Consider the following 25,924-nt stretch of genomic DNA (forward strand, 5'->3'; position numbering starts at 1 on the left):
GCGAGAAGAACTTCCACCCAACACTCTCTTCGATGAAATTTCTGCCTTCGAAGAAGTTTATGTTCATCTGCAGGGCGATTCATCCCTTGATAAGTGGACGTACTTTTTCAAGAAAGAGCCAGCTCCGAGTTTACTGAAACTGTTCCAGTATTGTGCATCAATTCCAGTATCAAATGCAAATGTTGAACGAATTTTCAGCGTCATGGGAAATTTGTGGACTGACAAACGTAACCGACTGCTTGTACCATCAGTTCAAAGTGAACTTTGTATATTTTTTAATATTTCTCAACATTGTATTGAAATTAAAGAATTATTCCTTAAACACAAAGAATTGATTGATCAAAGCTGTGCAGTCAAATAAAAAATACACACGGCAGCAAAGTAAAATGTAATTTAATATTCTACATATTATTATAATATATTTGATGTTTTGAATTTAAGTAAAGTTTTGAAGTGATTATTTTAATTGGTGTTAAAATGTTTGTAAGAAAATATATAATTTAATTGTAATTTTTTTTTATTTTTTTACTACTTAACCCCCCCTACACACACACACACACACACACACACACACACACATACCGCTTGTCCGCTATTTTTTGGAAGCAGACCTGGCAACCCTACCCCACCCCCAATGACAAACCGGATTCACTTCTGCAACTTCAGCGACAAAAACCCTCGATTTTGCCACCAAGTATCTTCCTCGCATCCCAGGCTGGCCAGAAATACAAAGTTGCCGAACAAGCTCCGCGCAAAATCCACTTGCAAGCAGGTCAGCAGGACGCATTCAGACGTTCTTTTGGGACCCGGGATATGATGCCCCCCCTTCCCAACCCCCTTCTGGGCTGCCCCCCCCTCCACACATTGGACCCAGAGGCCAGTCCGAGGCACTCCAGACCACCCCACAACCCCCCTCCCTCCCCCAGGCTGCCCCGCAGCCTGGTTCATACCGCTGCGCAGGTGACTAGTCCTCATTGCGCAACGGGGTTAAAATTCAAGTCCCGGGTTCAGCCGCCTGCAGGGGCCGCTCGCCAGCCCGGGACACGTGACGGACAGGTCTTGGGGGAAAAAGCGGCCAAAGCTTTTGCTAGTCGGATCCGCTTCCCACCACCTTTGCTCCGGGCATGGTTTTCTCCGGTTTCTCCCGCGAGACCCTCCTGGGGGGCACGGCGGCTGTTGGGGCGGCGCTGGCGGTGGGCTTCCTGGCGGGTAAGGCGACACGTGGGCAGGAGGGAATCCCCGGGCGCTCGTGGGTGGGTGGGAGAGGGAGGCAGGGTGGGTGGGAAGCCCAACCTGGCGCCCGCGTGCGTGGAAGAGGGAAACCCCCCCCCAGCGCCAGTGGGGGGCAAGGGGAACGCCCACCTGAGGACTTTCCCGCCCCCCGTGATGAGCTTCTTCCCCCCTCCCCATTCCCCAGCTTCTCTGGGGTGCCCCGTGCACGATTTTGATCGTCCGGGTTTAGGATCGCTTTGGGAATGGGGCTGCGCCCGCGGGCCACTTGTTGGAGAGAAAGAAAGCGGGCAAGGAATATGTTTCCCCCCCCCTGCCGCCTAGCGGCGTTGGAAGGCATTGCAGCCTGGAACTGGCCAGCGCTGAAAGCGGGGCTGGTTGGGAAATGGGGCAAGGCATTTTGATCTATGGCCAGTACCACACCTATCAAGATCAATTGACACACCAAAAGTAGGCAACTATCACAGCCATGGAAACCCTTCCTGAAATGCAGCCGAAGTATCTTTTTCATTGAGGGTGGAGGGATCAGTCAGGAACAGATCTTGAGTTTAATTTAATTTAATTTAATTTATTTGATTCGTTTGCCACCTGTCTCACATCAAGGCGACTCCAGGCAGCTTACAAACATTATTTATTTATTTATTTATTTATTTATTTATTTATTTATTTATTTATTTATTTATTTAATTTTTTTATACCGCCCTTCTCCCGAAGGACTCAGGGCGGTGAACAGTCAAAATAAACATATATATAAAAATGTGACTAGAAGCAATAAATAATAATTAAGTCAATCTGGCTTATCAGTTAAGTTAAGATCTTCAGAATAAAATTTACACAATTAGGAAAAGGAAAGAAAAAATTAATTATGCCAAGCCCGGCTTGGTGAAAAGAGGAAGGTCTTAAGTGCCCGACGGAAAGTAGGACTTTGTAAAGTACAAACATGACTTGGCTTTGGTAATTTTATTGCTATTATTACACTACCGATTTTCCACCTCTTCCGTTTTCTAAAAATTGCACTTCTTTACCCACCGATTCTCTCTCAGCTGCTGCAGTTCTGTGTCTCGATGCTGGGAACTGTTACAGAGTTAAATTAAACAAGGGGGTAACCATTAAAAAAAAAAACCGTGGGCGATGAGAGAAAATAAAAATCCTTACAGGCAGGGGGTGGCACGTTTCTTGTTTTTCTGTTCATAGTTCCTGACTTGGTTTTGTTTTAATAAATATTTGGGTGCATGCAAAAAAAAGGGGGGGGCAAGGCAGGGAAGGGGGTCAGGACATCCCACCGCCTAAACTGGGGAGGAGGAGGAGGGATTAGATTGCAGAGATCTCCAGCTTTTTTTTTTAATTCTGCAGGCCCCGGTCCAAGATCATCCTAAAAATCTCTGGCTGGGAGAAAATTCTGGGAGTTGAAAGTCCGTCCCACGTTAAAGTGGCCAAGTTTTTTGGGGGGGGGATTTGAATTCTGTAAGGGGATTTAAACATAGTTGAGGTCTTCTTCCCTGTCGGAGCGTAAATTAACTTTGATACTTCCCTGGGGTAATTGCACTTCATTAGAGACGGATGGATCTTGTTTTCCATGCTGTATACTTTAAAAACCTGAAATATATTCTAAGAAACATTTTATTATAAAAAAATAAAACAAACTTACTAACTACATCGTTACCGGCAGTTTTATCACAGAGACGGACAAAGGAAAAAGATCAGGAAGTTTCTTCCTTAAGCTTGGACATGCACAGTAGCTCAGAAATCACAAGATAGTCTTATCTCTGTTACTACAGAGATGTGCTAAAGTTCTCTGGCAGGCTACCGTAAGTCTTAGGATGGAAGCTTGGCTGACAAACACAACACAGTGACATTCCCTCCATCATTTTCCTGTCTCACAACTGTCCTCTGGCTCCTGGACCTGTGTCCTGGACTTTCTTAGCGACGTGATCCAGACAAGCTCAATCACCCTTTGGAGATACCTAGCTCACTTTAAAAACTTAAGTGGGATGGGAGACCACCCAGAGATGCAGCGGCAGCCAAAAAAAGCCAATGCAATCCAAAGCTGCATTAAGAGAGGGATACAATCAAGATCAAGTGAGATACTAATACCAAGCCTTAGCAAGAGCACACCTAGAGTCTCACATCCAGTTTTGGTCACCACGCTATAAAAAAGATGTGGAGACTCTAGAAAGAGTGCAGGGAAGAGCAACCAGGATGATTAGGGGACTGGAGGCTAAAACATACGAAGAACAGTTGCAGGAACTGGGCATGGCTAGTCTAGTGAAGAGAAGGACCAGGGGAGACATGATAGGAGTGTTTTCAATATTTGAGGGGCTGCCACAGAGAGGAAGGGGTTTATTTTCAAAAGCACCTGAAGGTCAGACAAGGAATAATGGATGGAAACTGAACAAGGAGAGATTCAACCTGGAAATAAGGAGAAATTTTCTGACAGTGAGAGCAATCAACCAATGGAACAGGAGTTGCCTTTAGAAGTTGTGGGAGTTTCATCACTGGAAGCTTTCAAGAAGAGACTGGACTGCCATCTTTCAGAAATGGTGTAGGGTCTCCTGCTTGGTTGGGGGGTTGGACTAGATGACCTACAAGGTCCCTTCCAACTCTGTTAATATTTATTTATTTATTTATTTATTTATTTATTTATTTATTTATTTATTTATTTATTTTATTAGTCATATTTCTATGCCACCCACTCTCCAAGGACTCTGGGCGGTTTACACCAAAGACAGTATCCTAAATAGCATATTGCCCCCAACAATCTGGGTCCTCATTTTATCCACCTCAAAAGGATGGAAGGCTGAGTCAACTTTGAGCCAGTGAGATTTGATCCACTGATCTGCTGAACTAGCAGTCAGCTGAAGTAACTGAAGTACTGCACTCTAACCACTGCGCCACCTCGGCTCGGTTATGCAAGGCTGTAAGGCCAAATGGAGAAATCTTAAAAATGCTGGAAGAAGTTTGGGGCAAACCACTTAAGTATTTTTGCCGAGAAGGTGCATCATTGTGTCTTGAGTGGCCATCAAAGCAGAATCAGATCAAAAGAAGCAGGTTTCGTTTTTTTGGGTTTTTTGCCTTAAGCAAGTGATAGGAACAAACTTTTGAAAAAAGGTGCTTAGTCTGGGGCAAACTATGATCAAAATGTCACAGTGCTTTCACAGTGACCAGTGACTCTGCTTAGGAGGATTGGAGTAGATTGGGCTAAGCCCCGATTAGTCTACTTAGTTCCCTAAGACACGATTTACCGTTGTCCCATCCGTCTTAATCTGATAAGGCAGAGGTGTCAAACTCGATTTCATTGAAGGCCGCATCAGAGTTGTGTTTGATCTCGGGGGGGGGAGTTGGGGGGGCATGGCCAGGGGAGCATTCTGCCAGCGAAAAAGGGACCCTGAGCTCCGTTTCGGCTGCAACGGCCTCCTGCAACCCTCTGCCAGCGAAAACGGAGCTCAGGAGGGCCCTTGTGAATTCCATTTTGGCTGCCAGAGGTACCATGGGTCGGTCATTTGCTGTTTCCACGGCGGCCCCGTGGGTCAGATCTAAGCACCCCACTGGCCGGATCCGGCCTCCAGGCCTTGAGTTTGACACCCCTGTGATCACAATTTCTCTTCTGGGTAGGATGACGTGTTTCAGCTTACACATTTTTAAGCACTCATGGTACCTCTAGCAAAAGATTCACACAGCACACTAAGCTTGTGTTCATTTTGGTTAAGCTTTAACAGCTTTTTGTCATGGGTGAACTCAATGTATTGTATTGATACAACAGCGGAAAGTGAGTTAACTTATTCCAGATTGCCATTTTTTTATTTTTTTATTTTGTTTTTGTTTTTTTTGTTTTTTTGACTCCTGCCTTGAGCAAGGGATAGTAACAGTAACAGAGTTAGAAGGGACTCTTAGAGGTCATCTAGTCCAGCGATGGCTAACCTTTTTGCCATCATGTGCCAGGAGTTGGGGTCGCATGTGGGGGTCACGGGTGTGCATGCCCACACCCATAATTCTATGTGTCCCACCCCCGCGCATGCACATGCGACTCCCCCCGCTCCTGGCACACGATGGCCCAGTAGGCCCGTTTTTCTCTCTCCCCAGGCACCAGAGCCTTTCTAGTCCCACTGGAAGTTGGCAAATGGGCCGTTTCCAACCTCCAGAGGGTGGGGAAGGCCCTTTTCGCCCTCCCCAGACTCCTAGAAAGGCTCTGGAGCCTGGGAAAAGAGAAAAATGGGCTTTCCCCACCACCCCCCGAGGCCCTCCGGAGGCAGGAAACAGCCTGTTTCCCTACTTCTGGTAGGCCCAGAAGGCCCGAAAATCAACTGGCACGCGTCGGAGCTGAGATCACGTGCCCACAGATATGGCTACGCGTGCCACCTGTGGCACGCGTGCCATCAGTTCGCCATCACGGATCTAGTCCAACCCCCTGCTCACGCAGAACTGTACTAGGGATTTGAACCGCCAAACTGCCAACCTTTCTGATCGACAAGCTCAGTGTCTTAGCCACTGAGCCACCTAGCTAAGGGTAAGGAGTTGGATTAGAAGAGGTCTCTTCCAGCCGTATGATCTATGACTTTCAGCTCTTCTCCCACCCCCACCCTGGTCAGTTCAGAAACCAGGATATAAGTATGTTGTGTGAACAAGGATTGATGTTCCCAAGAGCCACTCTTCTTAGCTTATTTCAATGTGTTCTTCTCAAGCGTTTCAAAGATAGATACAGAATAACAGAGTTGGAAAGGATCTTGTAGGTCTGTGATGGTGAACCTATGGCAGAGCCATCTCTCCGGGCACACGAGCCGTCGCTCTTCCTTTGCTCTTCCGGGATCTGGCACGCCAACCAGCTGGTCTTCAGGGAGGTTGCTCTTCTGGTTTCCAGCACATGCATGTGCCACCTGGTCTTCTGGTTTCTGGTGTGCATGCATGTGCAAAAACTAGCTAGCTGGTGTGCATGCATGTGCCAGAAACTGGGACATCATCTTTCCGGCGTGTGCATGTGCACCGGCCAGCTGGTCTTCGCACGCATGCGCACCATCCAATGGCTCTTTGTGCGCCAGAAATAGGAAGACCAAGTGGCCGGTGCACATGCGTGTACCGGAAACCGGAAAAGCAGCCGTCCGGTGGATGCATGTGCACTGGGAGGCTGTTCTTCCGGTTTCCGGTGCGCGCATGTACGCACTCCCATTTTGGCACTCGGTGCCGAAAAGGTTCATCAACAGTATTGTAGGTCATCTACTCCAACCCCACACCCAAGCAGGAGACCCTCCACCATTTCTGACAAATGGCAATGCAGTCTCTTCTTGAAAGCTTCCAGTGATGAAGCTCCCACAAGTTCTAAAGGCAACTCCTGTTCCTTGGGTTGATTGCTCTCACTGTCAGAACATTTCTTTTTATTTCCAGGTTGAATCTCTTTCAGTTTCCATCCATTATTCCTTGTCTGACCTTCAGGTGCTTTGGAAAATAAACCCCTTCCTCTCTGTGGCAGCCCCTCAAATATTGAAAACATTCCTATCATGTCTCCCCTGGTCCTTCTCTTCACTAGACTAGCCATGCCCAGTTCCTGCAACTGTTCTTCGTATGTTTTAGCCTCCAGTCCCCTAATCATCCTGGTTGCTCTTCCCTGCACTCTTTCTAGAGTTTCCACATCTTTTTTATAGCGTGGTGACCAAAACTGGATGCAGGACTCTAGGTGTGCTCTTGCTAAGGTTTGGTATTAGTATCTCACTTGATCTTGATTGTATCCCTCTCTTAATGCAGCTTTGGATTGCATTGGCTTTTTTTGGCTGCCGCTGCATCTCTGGGTGGTCTCCCATCCCACTTAAGTTTTTAAAGTGAGCTAGGTATCTCCAAAGGGTGATTGAGCTTGTCTGGATCACGTCGCTAAGAAAGTCCAGGACACAGGTCCAGGAGCCAGAGGACAGTTGTGAGACAGGAAAATGATGGAGGGAATGTCACTGTGTTATGTGTTTGTCAGCCGAGCTTCCATCCTAAGACTTACGGTAGCCTGCCAGAGAACTTTAGCACATCTCTGTAGTAACAGAGATAAGAGTATCTTGTGAATTCTGAGCTACTGCGCATGTCCAAGCTTAAGGAAGAAACTTCCTGAGGGCAACATCTGTCCCATGGGTTGAATGAAATATTAACAAATATTTAAAGTATTTATGATATGACTGAGGATGGATTGGTTTGCTTTTGAAAGGCAGAAGATACCGTGGGTCAGATTTATTTGCCTTTGGCACCTCCGGCCATTCATACGGCTTCTTGCAAGGGACTGGCAACCTACACAAATACGTCTTGGATCATTCGGTACGAGAGCATCCGCTTTTGAAGAAGCTGAGATTGGTGAGTCCCGGTTGTCAGTGGATCTGACCAACTTCTGATGGTCTCTTCCTCAGGGGGATCAACCCAGGATTCATGAACTCTCCAAATTAACTCCATCTCCTCTGTACTTGGGGGGGTCTTTTCAGCCCTTGCGTGTGGAAGAATTAAGAGTAGACATCCCAAATAATTTAATTTAATTTAATTTAATTTAATTTATATGCCACCCCTCTCCGAAGACTCAGGCTTCGGAGACTAGTGTTCAGCCAGTCTGTTGTGGCCCACCAGTGACCTGTGGAACTGGCAGCAGAGTCGGACAGTGAGAAGGTTGGGGAGGGACATGGGCCAGCCCTGGGGGCTGGGGAAAGCTCGGGCGAGGGCTCTGCATCAGAGGCAGAGAGGGAGATAGATAGCAGTGAGGCAGAGGAACAGCTGGAGCCCGTTCCCAGTATACGCATGTGCAGAGCTGCCAGAAGACAAGGACAACTAAGAAAGCAGGGTCGACTCAGGAGTAAAGCCACACCTTGGAAGTGATTGGCCCCTCCCATAGGAAACAAAAGAGGAGCGAACGGGGAGTGGGCTTTTGCAGGAAACAATTCATTCAGTCGGCCGTTGCCAAAGTGGAAAGTTCTGTTTGTGACTTGAAAAGACACTGTGCCAAGTTTTGCCTTGTCTGGTTGGAAACTAGTTATCTGGCAGCTTTCCCAGCGAGATCAGGTGTGTTGAGAAATACTCCTTTGAAAAGCTGTTTGGACAAGCCTTGCTGACTGTGAATGAACGTAATTCACAGTCATGTAAATTGGTCCCGCCAAAACCGGGACCAAGTCCTTTCTCCTGCTTGTTAAGGGAGCTTAGGTCAGAACATAGTCCTGGACTTAATGACATCTTATTTAGTGACCGTTTCGAAGTTAAAACAGCACTGAAAACAAGGGATTTAAGACCATTTTTCACACTTACAAACATTGCAGCATCCCTATAATCAAAATTCAGACACTTGGCTACCGACTCACATTTATGACGGTCGCAGTGTCCCGGGGGAGTCATGTGATCCCCTTTTTATGACCTTCTGAGAAGCAAAGTCAACAAGGAAGCCAGGCTCCCCTGAACAACCACCATATTACTAAATTAACGCCGGCAGTGATTCCCTTAACAGCCGCGGCAAGAAAAGTTGTAAAATGGGGCAAGACTTGCTTAACAAACATCTTACTTAGCAGCAGAAATTTTGGGCTCTATTGTGGTGAGGAAACGATAAAAACAATATAAATCGTAGAGATACAAGCAACATGGTTATAGCCATAAGTGGGAAGAGATAGATACTAGGAAAGATGAGAATAATAATAGTAATAGATCCTTAATAGTTAATTCAGCAGTGTTGTGGGAATTAGTTGTTTAGCAGAGTGATGGCATTCAGGGAAAAACTGTCCTTGTGTCTAGTTGTTCTGGTGTGCAGAGCAGGGATGAAATGCTCCCAGTTCGGACTGGATCACCCGATCCAGTAGCGATGGAGGCGGGTGGTTCAGAGAACCGGTAGCAAAAATCCCTGCCCCCCCCCAATGCCCAGCTGAGCCGCACAATCATCAGAGGCTTTTTTTTTTACTTTTAAAAGCATTTTTTCTACAACCTCTTCAGAGCGAAGAGGTTGTAAAAAATGCTTTCAAAAGACTCTGAGGATCCCAGCTGAGCTGCCTGATTGGCAGATGCTTTTTTTCTTTTAAATGCCTCTGTCGATCCAAGCTGACAAAATCCAACAATTTATGTCCAGGATGTGAGGTGATTATCAGGTGAATATAATTATATGAATTATATTATATGAATAGAATAGAACCAAGATGGCGAACCTGTGGCACACGAGCCACAGGTGGCATGCGGCGCCATATTGGTGGGCACACAAGTGTTGCCCTAGCTCAGCTCCAGTGTGCATGGAAGTGCCAGCCAGCTGATTTTCAGGCCTTCCCGGCCCACTGGAAGTCGGGAAACAGGCTGTTTCCGGCCTCCGGAGGCCTCCAGGGGGATGGGGAAGGCTGTTTTCATCCTCCCCAGGCTCCTAGAAAGCCTCTGGAGCCTGGGGAGGGTGAAAAACAGGCCTAGCGGGCCCACCATGCCATTGCATGCCAAAAGTGAAGGGAGTGCGGGGGGGGAGAGATCGAACGTGCATGTGCGGGGGCAGGGCGCAATGAATTATGGGTGTGGGCACGCACACTCACGACCGCCCCGCGTTCCCCCCGGTTTTGGCACATGACGGCAAAAAGATTAGCCATCAGTGGAATAGAATATGTATAATATAATATAAGCTTGAAAAGATAATAACAGGCTCCTTCGAAATAAAACTAATGCAGTTGTATTTGTGTGCCTGGTGTAGACTTCGTTTAACATTTTTTATTGAGTTATAAGATAAAATAAGATACAAAATACAAAAGTAAATAGGAGAACAGTGGGGAGGAAGAGCGGGAAGAGAAGTGAGGAAGGATAAGAGAAAGAGAAAAAGAAGCATTGACTTCCAACTCTCTCTATTGCATTAACATCTAATCACAAATTTTTGTTTTTTCACAATATAAACAAGCCATTTCTATAAAGAGCTATCAATCTAATTGGTAAAACCCAAAATCAAAATTTCACTCATTTCCACTTCAAGCACAAAGTTCAGAAGCGGTCTCCATGCAGAAACAAAACTACTTATATTCTTTTCTTTAATCAAAATAGTCCATTCTCGCCATTTCAGCCAACTCCATCAACTTCTGCAACCATTCGTCCATGGTAGGAATCGAAGTTGTTGTGGCCCCGCCCTCTGAGCCTGTCCCATCGGAGGAAGAAAGCTCCGAGCATGAGGAAGAGGAGTCAGCCAGGCCTCCCTCTCCAGGCCCCTCCCCTCTGGCATTGTCTCAAGTGCCGGCCGAGGGAGAGGAGACAGCTGATTCGAGTCAAAGTGATAATGAAACATCATTCCTGGACGCACGCCTCCGAAGGCGTGATAAACGTTTGCAGCAGCTTAGGAGGCGTGCTAGGGATTAGGACTGAGTCACTGGACCACACCCCAGAGACTATATAATAGAGGGTAGTGGTCAAAGGATCCTTGTGACGAACAAAGCAAACCTTGAATAGTCACTAAAGCCTCGTCCGGAGCTGCTGAGAGAAAGATTTAAAGTGTCGGACATTTGGACTCTTGAGTATTTATCTTTCTGTTTTCCTTTGACAATAAAGTCAGTTGGCAGACGGTGTGTCTATCGCTGCCAAGTCAGAGATAAGAACTGGGTGCGTTCCAAAGTGTTTCCTTAACCCTCGACTGGCTGTGTGTGTGTGTGTGGGTACGGGGACAGATCAGAAGTGTCCTTCCATTTTGTCATGGCGTAGATATAGTTAGTTAGTTTAGTTAGTTTATTTGATTTGTATACCGCCCTACTCCGAAAGGACTCAGGGCGGTGAACAGCCACAAGATAAAAACACATAAATACAAAATTTAAAAACAGAATAAAACCGAATTAAACATATATATATGATTTGTAATTTCTGATCGATCTCATGGGCAGGAAACAGCCACAGGACCTGGTGTGACCCATGAATCCAGGCCTGCATTAAACAATAAATTGAATTGTGGGATAGTCACAATATAAGCCTAAGACTGAAAATCAGGCTTGTCAGATGTTACATCTATTCTATCCTGCTCTACGGAGTAGAGAGTTGGTCTCTGACAGAAAACCACTTGAAGAAACTAGAAGCATTTGAAATGTGGATTTACAGGCTGTTACGTATAAGCTGGGTTAACAAAATCACAAATGAGGAGGTGATAAGCCGCCTAGGTAAGCAAAGGGAAATAATCAAAGCCATTAAAAAGCGAAAGTTTAGAGTATTTTGGACATGTGATGCGACACCCAGAAAAACACGGCATCCTTCACTTAAACCTCCAGGGAAAGATTGAAGGCAAACGAGGTCCAGGCAGAAGAAGAAGATCATGGCTTCAAAACCTTAGGGAGTGGTTTGGACAAAACTCAGCAGCACTATTTCATACAGCTGTTGACAAAAATAGGATTGCCAACATGATCGCCAACGTCCGATGACGGACATGGCACAAGAAGAAGAAGAAGAGAGAGAGAGGTCATGCAGGACTTCTCAGTTTCCAGAGGTCCTCACCCCCAGACTTGCTAAGGTTCTTTCAGAGATGACGTTCATGGAATTGCAGAAGAACGTGTCACATGGCTCCCTGTTTGGCTTTTTCTAGGCTGCAACTTCTACTCCTGGCAAAAAGCTGTGGATCTCTTGTGATCAGGCCCAGTTGGTGACAAACCTGATCAGGCTTGTTGGAGCAAAAAAGGTAATTGAGATAGGTAAGTGAGATTGCCTACAACCAGGAAGATTCGGGATTCAGTACCACAATGAACTGGCTACTCCGCAGGTCACAGTCTCATCTTCTTCTACCGGTAGTCCTCAGGTTACAACTGGTCCCTTCCCTCAAACTCCCCTCTTTTATTTTTAAGCGACCAATTCCACACTCTGGCGAAATAAAACCAAAAGGCAGTTTGTTTTAAACTATCTGTCACGGCTGCATCTCCTCCTATCCAAGCTTCATGAGCTGACAAACTGACATTAGCAATGGGGGTGGAGTGGGGGAGGGAAAGATTGGAGTATAAGGAAAAAAGGGGGGGATGGAAGCCCAGTTGAGCCTTATGAGAAGCTTCAGCCAGCCAAGGTCAACCATCGGCATGCAGAGCTGGGAATTGAGAACCTGTCCCCTAAACAATATACAAACACCTAACTGGACATTTACAGATAACTTTACTTAAAGGTAAAGGTAAAGGTTCCCCCCACACATATGTGCTAGTCATTCCTGACTCTAGGGGGTGGTTCTCATCTCCGTTTCAAAGCCGAAGAGCCAGCGCTGTCCAAAGACGTCTCCATGGTCATGTGGCTGGCATGACTCAATGCCAAAGGCGCACGGAATGCTGTTACCTTCCCACCAAAGCTGGTCCCTATTTTTCTACTTGCATTTTTCACGTGCTTTCGAACTGCTAGGTTGGCAGAAGCTGGGACAAGTAACGGGAGCTCACCCCGTTACGCAGCACTAGGGATTCAAACCACTGAACTACCAACCTTTCGGTCGACAAGTGTCTTAGCCACTGAGCCACCAAGTCCCTTACTTTACTTACTTTAATTTACTTTGCATCGTTGGCATGGGAAATCCTCAGCTTACGCTACTTCTGCAACCATTTAAACCATTTAAAGGAGACACTTGGCAAAAACAAATGGCCAGGAGTCTTTCTTTGCTAGATGACTGACTGGGATAGCTGACACCATCCTTTTCTTTTGAGGATAAGTGTCTACTCTTTGGGGTTCTTCAAAATTTAAGAACTAGACCAGGGGTGTCAAACTCGATTTCATTGAGGGCCACATCAGGGTTGTGTTTGACCTCGGGGGGGGCGGAGTGGGTGTGGCCAGCTTGACGTCACTCATGTCGGGGGCGCATGTGGTGGCCTGAGTGCTGTGCCACATAAAATGAGCTCCCGAGCTCCATTTTCACTGGCAGAGGCATCGCAGGCCAGTTCTTCACTGTTTCCAGGGCAACCTGCGGGCCAGATCTAAGCACCCCATAGGCCGGATCCAGTCCCCAGGCCTTGAATTTGACACCCCTGAGCTAGAGTGTTAGAGGAGAAAGCTGACATTACTTTACTGTTAAGAAGAATGGGGTATGAAATAAGTCCTTGACTTTGGTTTAGTGATTGCTCGAAGTTACAATGGCACTGAAGCGTGACTTGCGGTGATTTGTGGGTTGTAGAGATCACTCCCCTCCGGCCTCTGTGGATAACCTTGGGACAGCCTTGAGAAAGATATGTCTGGAATGTGCTCCTGTCTTTGGCTGCCATGTTGCTTCATTGGTTTCCCATCCCCTTTGCCTATGGCAACTCGAGGCCAGGGATGCTTTGACATTAAAACTCCCTTCAACCGTGTTTTTGTAATTTCTCTGTAGGAGTTTCTGCTGGATACAATACTTTAAGCATGGCTCTAGTCCTACCAGAAGATGGCAGAATCGTTGCCTGCGAGATCAATGAAGATTTGGCCAGTATCGGAAAGCCAGTGTGGAAAGAGGTAGAGTAAGTCACTCAGAGAACTGGGGCTTAATCAAGGGATGAGAGAGGACGTGGTATTAATATTTGCTGACATTCGGTTGATTCGTTGGTTTGCAGGGATCCACAAATCTGATTAGAAGAATGGTGCTGTTATGGATTTATGGTAGTTAATCCTTTCTCCCCCTGATTATTCTCAGGGGCGCCCATAAACTGTGTCAAAATTGCAAGGCGGTGGGCGCAGCACTGCAATCGAAGCCAATGCTGATAATCTGTCATTTTGACCTGTGACCCCACCTCTCTCACCCTGCAAAAGCCATCTCTCCTAGAATTCTTATTATCTAACAAGATCATATTATTTAATTAGATCATGTTTCATCGCCTACTCAGATATATTATTTCTTAGACAATAACTTTATTGTCACTTTGAATGTACCCTAATCGGCATGCATTAAAGTGAAATTTTGTTGCGTACAACTCTCAAAGGGTCACCACCTCCAATATATACTACATATATACCGTGTTTCCCCGAAAATAAGACCCTGTCTTATATTTTTTTGAACCCTGAAATAAGTGCTTGGCCTTATTGCCATGCACTCAAAAGCCCGATTGGGTTTATTATCAGGGGATGTCTTATTTTCGGGGAAACAGGGTATATCAAAATAAATACAAAATTATGCATATATCCAGATATATTATATGACACGGAGAAACAACACAGTCTAGTTCGGATGTATACATGTACGTGGCAAGAAAAGCGAATCTTGCGAGTTTACCAGACGGATGGCATTGGGAACAAAGCTGTTACAGAAACTGATAGTCCTGCTAGAAATACTTCGAAACCTCCTCCCAGAGAGGAGCGTGGAGTGGGTGTGTGGGGTCTCTAACGATGCTTTGACCTCTAAGCACAGTATCCAGAGCAACAGGAAGCGAGCTTCCTATAATCATCTCCACTGTACTCACCACTCTCTGTATGGACTTTCTATCTGAGGCATTGCTGCTACCAAACCACAAACAGGGATGCAGTTTGGTAAAATGCTCTCAATCGTACCTCTGTAAAAAGTGGCCAGGACAGAAGGAGAAAGATGTCCTCTCCTCATCCGACGCAGGAAATGCAGGCGCTGGTTTGCATGCTTCACTGAGAATGACGTGTGGAGAGACCAGTTCAGATTGTTACTTATCTACACCCCCAGATATTTAATACCGTTGACCACCTCTACAGCTGCATCCTTGATACTGATCCTTGAGTATGACCATGCCAGCTCTTTCTAAAATCTACGATGATCTCATTCGATTTATTAATGTTAATATATATGTTTATATTGCATTAATAGTATCCCCGTGCTCATGTGATCAGAATTCCGATGCTTGGGCAACTGACTCATATTTATGACAGTTGCAATGTCCCGGGGTCATGTGATCCCCTCTTGCGACCTGACAAGCAAAGTCAATGGGGGGGGGAGCCAGATTCACTTAACAACCATGTGACTAATTTAACAGCTGCAGTGATTCACTTAACGGTAGCAAGAAAGGTCATAAAATGGGGCAAAACTGACTTTAGAAGTGTCTTGCTTAGCAATGGAAATTTTGGGGCCAATTGTGGTCTTAAATTGAGGACTGTGTGTAGTCTTTTACCCCCCTCCTCACCTTTAAACACTTTAAAATTATCATTTGGGGATATTTTTGGCATTTAAGAGGACTTTTCAAGAGTAGGATAAATCCCACCCACAGAGTTCTTGAAGCAGTGCTATTTCCCTACTTTAGACCCATTAAAAAATAGACTACTAAAAAATTCAGTTCCTTTCTTAAAATGCTACCACCTCAATGGATTGTCTACGCCAGTGATGGCGAACCTTTTCGGCACTGAGTGCCCAAACTAGAATGTGTGTGCATGCACATGTATGTGTGAGCACTGGAAACCTGAAGACTAGCTGGCCGGTATGTGCATGTCTTTTTTGGCAGTTTTTCAGGCCGTTTTCAGGCTGTTTTTCTGGCCATTTGGGCCCAAAAATGGCCTGAAAACAGCCCATAAAACCAGGCTGTTTTGGGCCATTTTTGGACCATTTTGGGGCTGTTTTTGGCCTGAAAATGGCCTGAAAAATGGCCTGAAAAATGGCCTGAAAACAACTGGAATAACAGCTTGTTTTGGGGCCGTTTTTCAGGCCATTTTCAGGCTGTTTTTCAGGCCGTTTTGGGCCCAAAAATGGCCTGAAAACAGCCCAAAAAACTAGGCTGTTTTTCAGGCTGTTTCCAGGCTGTTTTGGGCCATTTTTCAGACCATTTTCGGGCTGTTTTTGGCCTGAAAATGGCCTGAAAAATGGCCTGAAAACAACTGGAATAACAGCTTGTTTTTTGGCCGTTTTTCAGGCCGTTTTCAGGCTGTTTTTCAGGCCGTTTTGGGCCCAAAAATGGCCTGAAAACAGCCCAAAAAACCAGGCTGTTTTTCAGGCTGTTTCCAGGCTGTTTTGGGCCATTTTTCGGACCATTTTCGGGCTGTTTTTGGCCTGAAAATGGCCTGAAAAATGGCCTGAAAACAACTGGAATAACAGCTTGTTTTTTGGCCGTTTTTCAGGCCGTTTTCAGGCTGTTTTTCAGGCCGTTTTGGGCCCAAAAATGGCCTGAAAACAGCCCAAAAAACCAGGCTGTTTTTCAGGCTGTTTCCAGGCTGTTTTGGGCCATTTTTCGGACCATTTTCGGGCAGTTTTTGGCCTGAAAATGGCCTGAAAAATGGCCTGAAAACAACTGGAATAACAGCTTGTTTTGGGGCCGTTTTTCAGGCCATTTTCAGGCTGTTTTTCAGGCCGTTTTGGGCCCAAAAATGGCCTGAAAACAGCCCAAAAAACTAGGCTGTTTTTCAGGCTGTTTCCAGGCTGTTTTGGGCCATTTTTCAGACCATTTTCGGGCTGTTTTTGGCCTGAAAATGGCCTGAAAAATGGCCTGAAAACAACTGGAATAACAGCTTGTTTTTTGGCCGTTTTTCAGGCCGTTTTCAGGCTGTTTTTCAGGCCGTTTTGGGCCCAAAAATGGCCTGAAAACAGCCCAAAAAACCAGGCTGTTTTTCAGGCTGTTTCCAGGCTGTTTTGGGCCATTTTTCGGACCATTTTCGGGCTGTTTTTGGCCTGAAAATGGCCTGAAAACAACTGGAATAACAGCTTGTTTTTTGGCCGTTTTTCAGGCCGTTTTCCGGCACTCCAACACTCGTGAAGAGCAGCTGGCCAGCATGCGTGCTGTAAACAAGAAGAGCTGCTGGCGATGGCATGCATGCCACCACAGAGAGGGCTCTGCGTGCCACCTCTGGCACACGTGTCATAGGTTCTCCATCACAGGTCTACACAAACAAACCTAAACAAATACACACACAAGATGGGGAGGCTGAGCATCTGGGACCTCAAAATGTGGCCGATCCCTTCCTCGTGAAATCTTTGACCTGTTTTGTTTCCTTCCAGGCCGGGGTGCTACGTAAGATCGATCTAAGGATAAAACCAGCCATTGAAACGTTAGGTAGGTGGAAGCAAAGGGGTTCGACTGGAAAGGTTGGGGGGCTTGTGGGGGGGTCTATTCAGGCATCAACTCTCCCTCCAGTGGTGGGATGCTGCCGGTTTAACAATCGGTTTGGTGAGCGCGCGATTTGCACGCAGCGCTGAAAATGGAGCATTTAGAAGCTCAGCTGCTTACTTTCCAAGACAGCAACGGCAAGTACAACAGTTAGGAGGGGGAATCAGCTGTACCACGTGATTTTAATTTTAAAACAAAAAAATAAAAATAAAACATATAAACATTCATTCATTCAATCAAGTACAGACAGTACATCGGTCAGTTTGCATCCCTAGTGCCCTCTCCTCTCTTCACAATATCACTACATATCCAAAATTTATTCTTATATAAAATATATCGGTTGTATCATCATTTAAAATATTTCAACATTTACTTACATAGCAACATTTTTTATTATCTACCCAATGGTAAAATAGATCCCATATCAAATTATGGGGTATTTTAAATTTGTTCAGCCAAACTATTTAATTTGTTTTTATTTTATTTTAAATTTTTGTATTTATGTGTTTTATCTTGTGGCTGTTCACCGCCCTGAGTCCTTCGGGAGAAGGGCGGTATAGAAATTTAATAAAATAAATAAATAAATAAATAAATAATATTGTTTTTCTTCCTGCTCTCTTATTTCAAATGTCAGTTTACTCATTTCGGCACAGTCCAACATTTTCCTAACAATTTCTTCATCCTAGGTATCATTTCTTCTTTCCAATTTTTAGAGCTGTACCACGTGATTGAGATGAGCTACAAACCAGGAAATAAAGGACAGGATAGAGTTGGGGTAGGGGGGCTAATGATTGTTGGATCAGTTGCCTCCTGAAAAAGCACCTTCGGGAGAGATGGGAACTCCATCCCCAAAAACTGTGGTTTCACAGATAGAGTCATGTCTGAATAGCGAGGTTAGTTTGGCTTAAGAGGAAACTGGAATTCAGGATTCTTATCATTCCTCGTCCCCTTCCCTTTGCAGGTTGGATTTGTCCGAATAGTAATAGCACTTAGACTTACGTATATACTGCTTCACAGTGCTTTTACAGCCCCCTCTAAACAGTTTACAGAATCAGCACATCGCCCCCAACAATCTGGGTCTTTGTTTTACCCACCTTGGAAGGATAGAAGGCTGAGTCAACCTTGAGCCCGTCAGGATCGAACTGCTGGCAGTGGGCAGAATTAGCCTGCAATACTGCCTTTTAACCACTGCAGATAAGAGTACGACGACATATTACAACAGCAGCGAGAATAATGTATAATGCACAAAATTGGAAAAATAACAATAAACTATCAGAGGAAAATGTGATAAGGAAAGTTCTAGAGTGTGCAGAGATGGATAGACTTACAAAAGAAATAAAAGATAAAGAAGAAACAGAGTACTATATGGTATGGAATGAATGGTATAAATGGTTAGAGGATAGGTGTAAAGATTAAGGAAAGTTTGAATGAAGAAGATATATGAGTTAGAAATTAGTAACAAATTTGTATAAATGGAAATGACACATAATGAATGATTGTAATTTAGTATATGAATATATTATGATGTATAAAAAATAATGGAACCACATGTGTAGATAAAGATAAATTGAAGTAAGAGTGGGAAAATGGATATATAATGGATGTGGAAATGTTGTAAAGAAGAAAAATGTCAAAAAAAAATTAAAAACTGTTTAATAAAAAAAAATGTTTAAAAAAGAGTACAATGACAGAGAGAAGGTGGACAGAAGGAAATTTTTGCATTTAAAAAAAAACCCAAAAACTTATTCTGATTTGTGTGTGTATGTGTGTGTGTGTTTTTGTAGAGGAACTTCTGGCCAATGGTGAAGCTGGAACATTTGACCTGGCTTTCATCCACGCGGACAAAGAGAGTTACAACGATTACTATGAAAAATGTTTACGGCTCATAAAAAAAGGGAAGATATTAGTTCTTGACAACGTAAGTACTTCAGAAAAAGTGGGAACACTTTTTCACTTGGTGGCTTTTCTGGATTAGAACCTGTTTTATCCACCCTTCTTTCGGGTTGCTGGCCAGATGGGAGAAGGGGTCGATCACAAAGCATATTCTCAAGAAAAACAGAGTAGAAGGTTCAGCCTGAGGCCCAAATCCAAAACAACATTCTTTGGAATCTAGTTTTCTTCTCCTTCAGAAGAACCAATTCTTTTCAGACCTACAAGATCCTCTAAATGCTAATAATCTTATGTTAATGCTAGATCATCTAGAGGTCATCTAGTCCAACCCCCTGCTCAGTAAGAGGATTCATTAAGCCACCCTAAACAAACCTATTTGTAAATCCAGCGTAGGATGGAGGAGTCCCTCCACTTTTCTATGCAAAGCAAATCTTAAGAAATTCCTCTTAATATTCTCTCTGAATCTCCTTTTTTTTAAAGGAACTTTCAAACCTCTAGGCCTTGCCATACTCATTCATTCATTCATTCATTCATTCATTCATTCATTCATTCATTCATTCATGTTATTTTGCTATTATTGTATTGAGGATATTTTATCTTCATTTATTTGGTCATTATCTTTGCCTACCACTGCAAGTCCCTGGATTCGTACCAGTGTAGAACCTAAATAAATGAATCAGTCAATTGATACGCCAATCATCTACCTTCTTCTAAGCCCAGAAATGGATGAATCCAACCAGCCCAGGATTCAAGACAAGGCAGGAATGCAGGGTGTCTCTTAATCCAACCCAGATCACACTGATGGTTCTATCCGGTTGCTTAAGATCAAGTTCAGCCCATGATAAGAGCCGAGGTGGCGCAGTGGTTAGAGTGCAGTACTGCAGCTACTTCAGCTGACTGCTAGTTCAGCAGATCAGTGGATCAAATCTCACCGGCTCAAGGTTGACTCAGCCTTCCATCCTTCCGAGGTGGGTAAAATGAGGACCCAGATTGTTAGGGGGCAATATGCTATTTAGTATACTGTCTTTGGTGTAAGCCGCCCAGAGTCCTTGGAGAGTGGGCAGCATAGAAATATGACTAATAAAATAAATAAATAAATAAATAGTCCTACAGTCGTGGCCAAAATTGTGGAAACCTTTTGGGAAAAGTGTATTTTTGAGATTTGATGGTGAATAACACCACTTTTTTTGGGGGGGGGGAGTTTCAAGTTAATCATATTCCACTGCTGGAATGGCCTGGGAATAACCCAGACCTTAACCCAATTGAAAATCTATGGAACCGACCAGGGGTGGGTTCTACTTACTTTTATTACCGGTTCACAACAGGGCCGCAAGCATGCGCAGAAGCATTCTGATGAATGTCGGGGTCAGTGGGCGGAGCCTCCCACCGGTTTTACTACCAGTTCTATAGAACCGGTGCGAACCGGGGGCAACCCACTGCTGGAGCCGACTAAAGAAACTTGTTAGTCAGAAGCGATCCAGCAATAAAACCCAGTTAATAGAAGCCATCATTCAATCTTGGTTTCACATTATAACAGCTGCAGAACTAAAAGACTTGGTTCGCTCCATGGGAAGACGTTGTAAGGCCGTAATTCATGCTAAAGGTGACCCAACAAAGTATTAACTGACGTCATAATTTTTGTATATCTCATTTTTTCTATGGTGATAATTTTTGTATATCTCGTTTTTTCTATGGTGATAATTTTTGTATATCTGGTTTTTTTACGTGTTTCACTTTTCTTCTTTCTACTGTAACTGCTATTCTAACAGCAAATCCTTCATAAAAGTTATTGCATTACATTCTTGATTAAATTATCTTTCCACTGATATATAATTTTATGGTACTACTCCCCCAGAAAAGTGGTGGTGTTAGCTAGTTTTAGAAAATACACTTTTCCCAAAAGGTTTCCACAATTTTGGCCACTACAGTAGATCCATTTCATGTGGGCTGCCACCAAGCCACGTCTCCCATTCTGTATCTCTGCCTTTGGTTTTTAGATCCTTGCACGGTTGAACATCCTACAGCCTTTGCCCCAAGATGCTCCATCATCCAGGTCATAGTTGTCCCAAAGTTTGCTTTTTCCAAAAGGCAGCTGGACTTCCTTGATTTTTTTTTTTCCTTGAAAAAGTTTCGCTTCTCACCCAAGAAGCTTCGAAGTTCTCTGAAGAACTGAAGAAGCTTCTTGGATGAGAAGCAAAACATTTTCAAGGGGGGAAAAAAACCCCAAGGAAGTCCAGTTGCCTTTTGGAAAAAGCACCAGTGCAACTTATCCATGAACATGGCGGCTTTTCCCACCTTTTTGTGTGGCGCCATTTAGACTCTGGATTAAGAGGCATCCCGTGCCAAAATCTGAGGTTGGTTGATGACAGAATCATCGAGACTCAAAGGAGAAATCAGAGTAATGACCTTGGAGTAGAAATATGGCAGCAGTAGGCAAAACATCTAGGAAAACAAACTTAGCATTGCCTCACCTGGACTCTGTGATACAAGGCAGTTGCCCCCAGCCTGAGCAGGGGGTTGGACTAGAAGCCCTCCAAGATCCCTTCCATCTGTGTTGTTCTGTTCTGTTCTTTTGAGCAAAGGGCCAGTGTCAAGTTTCGAGGTCGTCTCAAATAAATTGCATTTCAAACGAAGTCTTTGAAGGAAAACTCCTATTTATTAAGCATGGCATTCTAAACCCGACTACAGTCGAAGCCAACACTGACGTCCAGCCCCAAAATCCTCCCTTTCCGTTACCCACTCCCCTGCACTCATTGGCCATCTTCCAAGTCATTCTACCCCTAATCTACTCCAGCTCAAAGGAATTCCCCCCTCTCATCTCATCTCCTCGGAAACATTATCTCCAGGGAAAATAAGTAGGTGAAAAGTCAGCCGTCCCTTTCCAGACGCCTTCACTTCTCCTTCTTATGTCAGCACTAGAGTAAATGCAGGTTGAAGTGCTGACATCCAGTTCTGTGGGGAGAGGAATTTCTGTGGACTGAAGGGGGCCTGGTTTCATGTGCTACCTGCATCCCTCAAATGGGGCTTTGCTTGTTTGCCCGGCCCGGTTTCTGACATACCGCGGCCCAGTGCCGGTCCACGGACCAAGAGGTGGGGACAGAGGTGGGATTCAGCTGGTTTGAGCCGGTTCGGGCAAACTGATAGTTAAATTGCTGGCTGGCTGGCCCCGCCCCACCTCGGCCCTTTCAGGAATCCCCACATGCCCCATTTTGGCTCCCAGGTAAGTGCAGGGAGACCTACTAGGCCCAAAATGGGGCACGGGGGGGCGGTGCATGGACCCTCCCTAACACACAACACATGAATAAGAACACCTTAAAGGTCACCATCTTTAGAGCGCTTCATGGCTTAGGACCTGGTTATTTACAGGACCGCCTACTACCACAAACAGCCTCCCACCGGCCGGTACGCTCTCATAGAGAGGGGCTCCTCTGGGTGCCGTCAGCCAAGCAGTGTCGACTGGCGGCCCCCAGGGGGAGAGCCTTCTCTGTGGGGGCACCCACTATCTGGAATGAGCTCCCCCCGGAGATATGGAGGATCCCGGATCTGCGCACTTTCCGCTGTGCTCTTAAGACCCTCCTATTCCAGCAAGCCGGCCTGGCCTAATTTTCTCCCCTTTCTTTTAAATTTTTAAATTGAAATTTTAATTTGTTTTAAATTATTGGGATTTTTAATTGTCTTGGGCTAAATTATTTAATTTGGTTTTAATTATGTTTCTAACTTTTGTATTTATGTATTTTATTTTGTGCCTGTTCACCGCCCTGAGTCCTTCGGGAGTAGGGCGGTATATAAATTTAATAAAACAAACAAACAGAGGGATAGAATCAAGATCACATGAAGGCCTAGTAATGCTTTACAAAGCCTTAGTTAGTAAGAGCACACTTGGAATGCTGCATCCAGTTTTGGTCGCCATGATGTAAAAAAGATGTGGAGACTCTGGAAAGAGTGCAGAGAAGAGCAACAAAGATGATTAGGGGGCTGGAGGCTAAAATGAAGAACAGGAAATGGGAATGTCTAGTGTAATGAAAAGACGGATTAGGGGTGGCACGATAGCAGTATCGCAATATTTGAGGATTAAAGTTGCAGTGCAGCCCGCCCTGACTTTGTAATAAACCTCCCGGACGGTATGGAATCTTTGCTTTAGCCAGGGTGATTCATAAAACAAAGGTCCAATTGTAAACTTAGTCATGCAAGGGTAGGGCAAGGCAGCAGTTTGGAACAGACAGATTGTAGAGGCCCCAATTGCCTGCACCTTACTAAACTGCCCAGAACTGTTTCCAGGTTTGTGTGGTTGCAGCAGAACACGGATATCCTAGCGCTGTAATGGCGAACCTATGGCACGCGTGCCACAGGTGGCACACGTAGCCATATCAGTGGGCACGCGAGCTCAGCTCTGGCGTGCATGCGTGCGCCGGCCAGGTGATTTTCAGGCCTTCTGGGCCCACCAGAAGTAGGGAAACAGGCTGTTCCCTGCCTCCGGAGGGCCTAGGGGAGGTGGGAAAGGCTCATTTTTCTTTCTCACCTGGCTCCAGGGCCTCTCTAGGAGTCTGGGGAGGGTGAAAACAGCCTTCCCCCCCACCCAGAGGTCCTCCGGAGGCCAAAAACACCCCATTTGACAACTTCCGGTCCCACCAAACGGGGTGTTTTTGGCTTCCCGAGGACCTCCAGGGAGGTGGGGAAGGCCGTTTTCACCCTCCCCAGACTCCTATAGAGGCCCTGGAGCCAGGTGAGAAAGAAAAACGGGCCTACCGGGCCATTGTGTGCCAGGAGCAGGGGGGAGGGGGGGTCACGCGTGCATGTGTGGGGGAGGGGTGCATAGAATTATGGGTGTGGGCACGCACGCGTGCAAAACCCCCCCTCCTGGCACCCGATGGCAAAAAGGTTAGCCATCACTGTCCTAGCGGTTTAGTCCTGAGAAAAGAGGTAGCTATTTTAATGAGCCTCAGCCAAGAGTTACATTTGAGTTTCCAGGCCTTCTCTGACGCTTCTCTCCAATGTAACAGTGTTGTAATACATGGCGTGAATCCTGCATGCTCTGTATGGTTTACTCTCTGTTTTCTAACAGGTTTTGGTATCGGGAAAAGTACTTAAACCAGGCAAAAGTGATCGCGCAGCCCAGCATATTCATCAGCTAAACGAAAAAATCTTCCACGATCCTCGTGTGAACATCAGTATGATCCTGATTGGAAACGGGATAACTTTAGGATTTAAGCTATAGTTAAGGAGGGGAAGGAAGGTAGGATACACTAAGCACTCTCACTCCTCAGGGATAATGATTTAGAGATGTGAAATTGTCTATTTTGTCCTTATTTCTTTAAATGTGTTTAGGGTGGCATCGTGCATTACACAAATTAAAACTAATAATCATCCCAAAATGTCCTTTCAGTTTTAAGCATCACTTTATTTATTTATTTGTATCCTGTCTTAATTATTTTTTACAAATAACTCCAGGTGGCAAAGATATCCAAGGGACATTCCTCCTCCTTATTTTCCCCACAACAACCCTGTGAGGTAAATTGGGCTGAATAAGAGTGACTGACCCAAAGTCCCCCAGCTGGCTTTCCTGGCTAAGGCAGGACTAGAACTCAACAGTCTCCTGTTTTTTACCTGGTACCTTAAGTCACCTTGATTGGAGTAGTGTATAAATAAATAAATTTACTATATATAAATATAATATATATATAATATATATAATATAAAGGCTCTATGTCATCCTATATATTGTATTTTTTGGAGTATAAGACGCACCGGACTATAAAACGCACCTACCTTTTTTGGTGAGGAAAACAAGAAAAAGAAATCTGCCTCTGCCTCCCAGCCTCCTTGCAGCAAACAGCTTGCTTTACTTTCATTTTCGTTTTCAGCATAGCTTGATTAGCACAAGGAGGGGGGGGGAAATCTGCTCCAGCAATTTTACCTCCTTGCAGCAAGCAGCAGAGGCCTGCGCAAAACAGCTGAGAACAAAACAGCTGAGAGTCGGGAGGCCGACCCAATCAACTTGTGCTAATTGGGCTGTGCTGAAGCTGAAAGGAGCTGTTTCGTCTTGCTGCTTGTTGCGAGGAGGTAAATTGCTGGGAGGTAGAGGCCAAAGAGTGAGGCCAGTGGGTGGGCGGGGCTACATTTGGTGTATAAGACGCACCTAAATTTTCACCTCCTTTTAGGGGGGGGGGAAGGTGCGTCTTATACTCTGAAAAATACGGTATATATATTTCCATTTTCATATTTTTCAGCATTTTGGCTTATTTTCTTTTGAGAGCAGGCATCCGAATTTCCTTTTTTAATGTGTGCCGATGTGTTCACAGAAAAAAAAATGACAATAAATATTATCTTATATCTGTCTAACATTTCCTTATGAAACTGAAGCTAGCTGGCATGTGTGGGGTGAATGCTCCTGTTTGTATCTCGGTTGGGCTGCAAGAGAAAAATGGGCTCAAAGTCACCCAGTCACCTCCATGGTTGAGTGAAGGAGAGAAGCATGGATATCTCTCCCAGGCTGATTCCAACATCATAGCCACTATTCCATGCTTTTCTCTTTGTTACATATTGTGCAACGGAGTATTAAAACACACACACCACAATTTGGTAAGTACTCATTGCAAGAATCAAAGTGAGGTCCGGGGTTTCTGTGCAAGATGCAAAAACATTTATTTATTTTAACCTAAATGCAAAGAACTTTATGTTTGCTTTTTTAAATGATACAAGTTAAAATGGGCACAAGCTCACACATGAAGACACGTGCTGGAGAGATAGATTTGCTACTGTTGGAAGAAATGGCCTTCTGGGTTCAGTTCCAAATGGGGAGAAAGACACCGGAAACATGGTGGCTGCTTGGAAAGATAGTTTTAAGGGTGGACAGGATCACATGCCTTGAAGATCTTGGGTGAAGAAGAAAAAAAAGGGAGGAG

General features: G+C 45.0%; 1 protein-coding gene across 1 annotated transcript; it reads left to right on the forward strand.

The window, feature by feature from the left end:
- The first annotated feature begins 1,124 nt into the window (after nucleotides 1–1,124).
- COMTD1 (catechol-O-methyltransferase domain containing 1) lies at nucleotides 1,125–24,406 on the forward strand. Its single transcript, XM_070945946.1, has 7 exons — nucleotides 1,125–1,209; nucleotides 7,406–7,548; nucleotides 11,738–11,843; nucleotides 13,481–13,599; nucleotides 17,024–17,078; nucleotides 18,917–19,050; nucleotides 24,085–24,406. Exons 1-7 carry the CDS (start codon nucleotides 1,125–1,127, stop codon nucleotides 24,235–24,237), a joined length of 795 nt encoding a protein of 264 aa, XP_070802047.1. The 3' UTR covers nucleotides 24,238–24,406.
- The last annotated feature ends 1,518 nt before the right edge of the window (nucleotides 24,407–25,924 follow it).

The sequence above is a fragment of the Pituophis catenifer genome, unplaced genomic scaffold, assembly GCF_029215685.1.
Source record: "Pituophis catenifer annectens isolate HBS135680 unplaced genomic scaffold, rPitCat1.0.hap2 SCAF_6, whole genome shotgun sequence".
Lineage (NCBI taxonomy): Eukaryota > Metazoa > Chordata > Lepidosauria > Squamata > Colubridae > Pituophis > Pituophis catenifer.

Excerpts from the sequence above, each read along its gene's own strand:
- COMTD1 (XM_070945946.1), top strand. The coding sequence starts at position 1,125 with ATGGTTTTCTCCGGTTTCTCCCGCGAGACCCTCCTGGGGGGCACGGCG. Across the intron at positions 1,210-7,405 it reads GGCGGTGGGCTTCCTGGCGG|GCAGAAGATACCGTGGGTCA; the intron begins GTAAGGCGACAC and ends TGCTTTTGAAAG. Across the intron at positions 11,844-13,480 it reads AAAAAAGGTAATTGAGATAG|GAGTTTCTGCTGGATACAAT; the intron begins GTAAGTGAGATT and ends ATTTCTCTGTAG.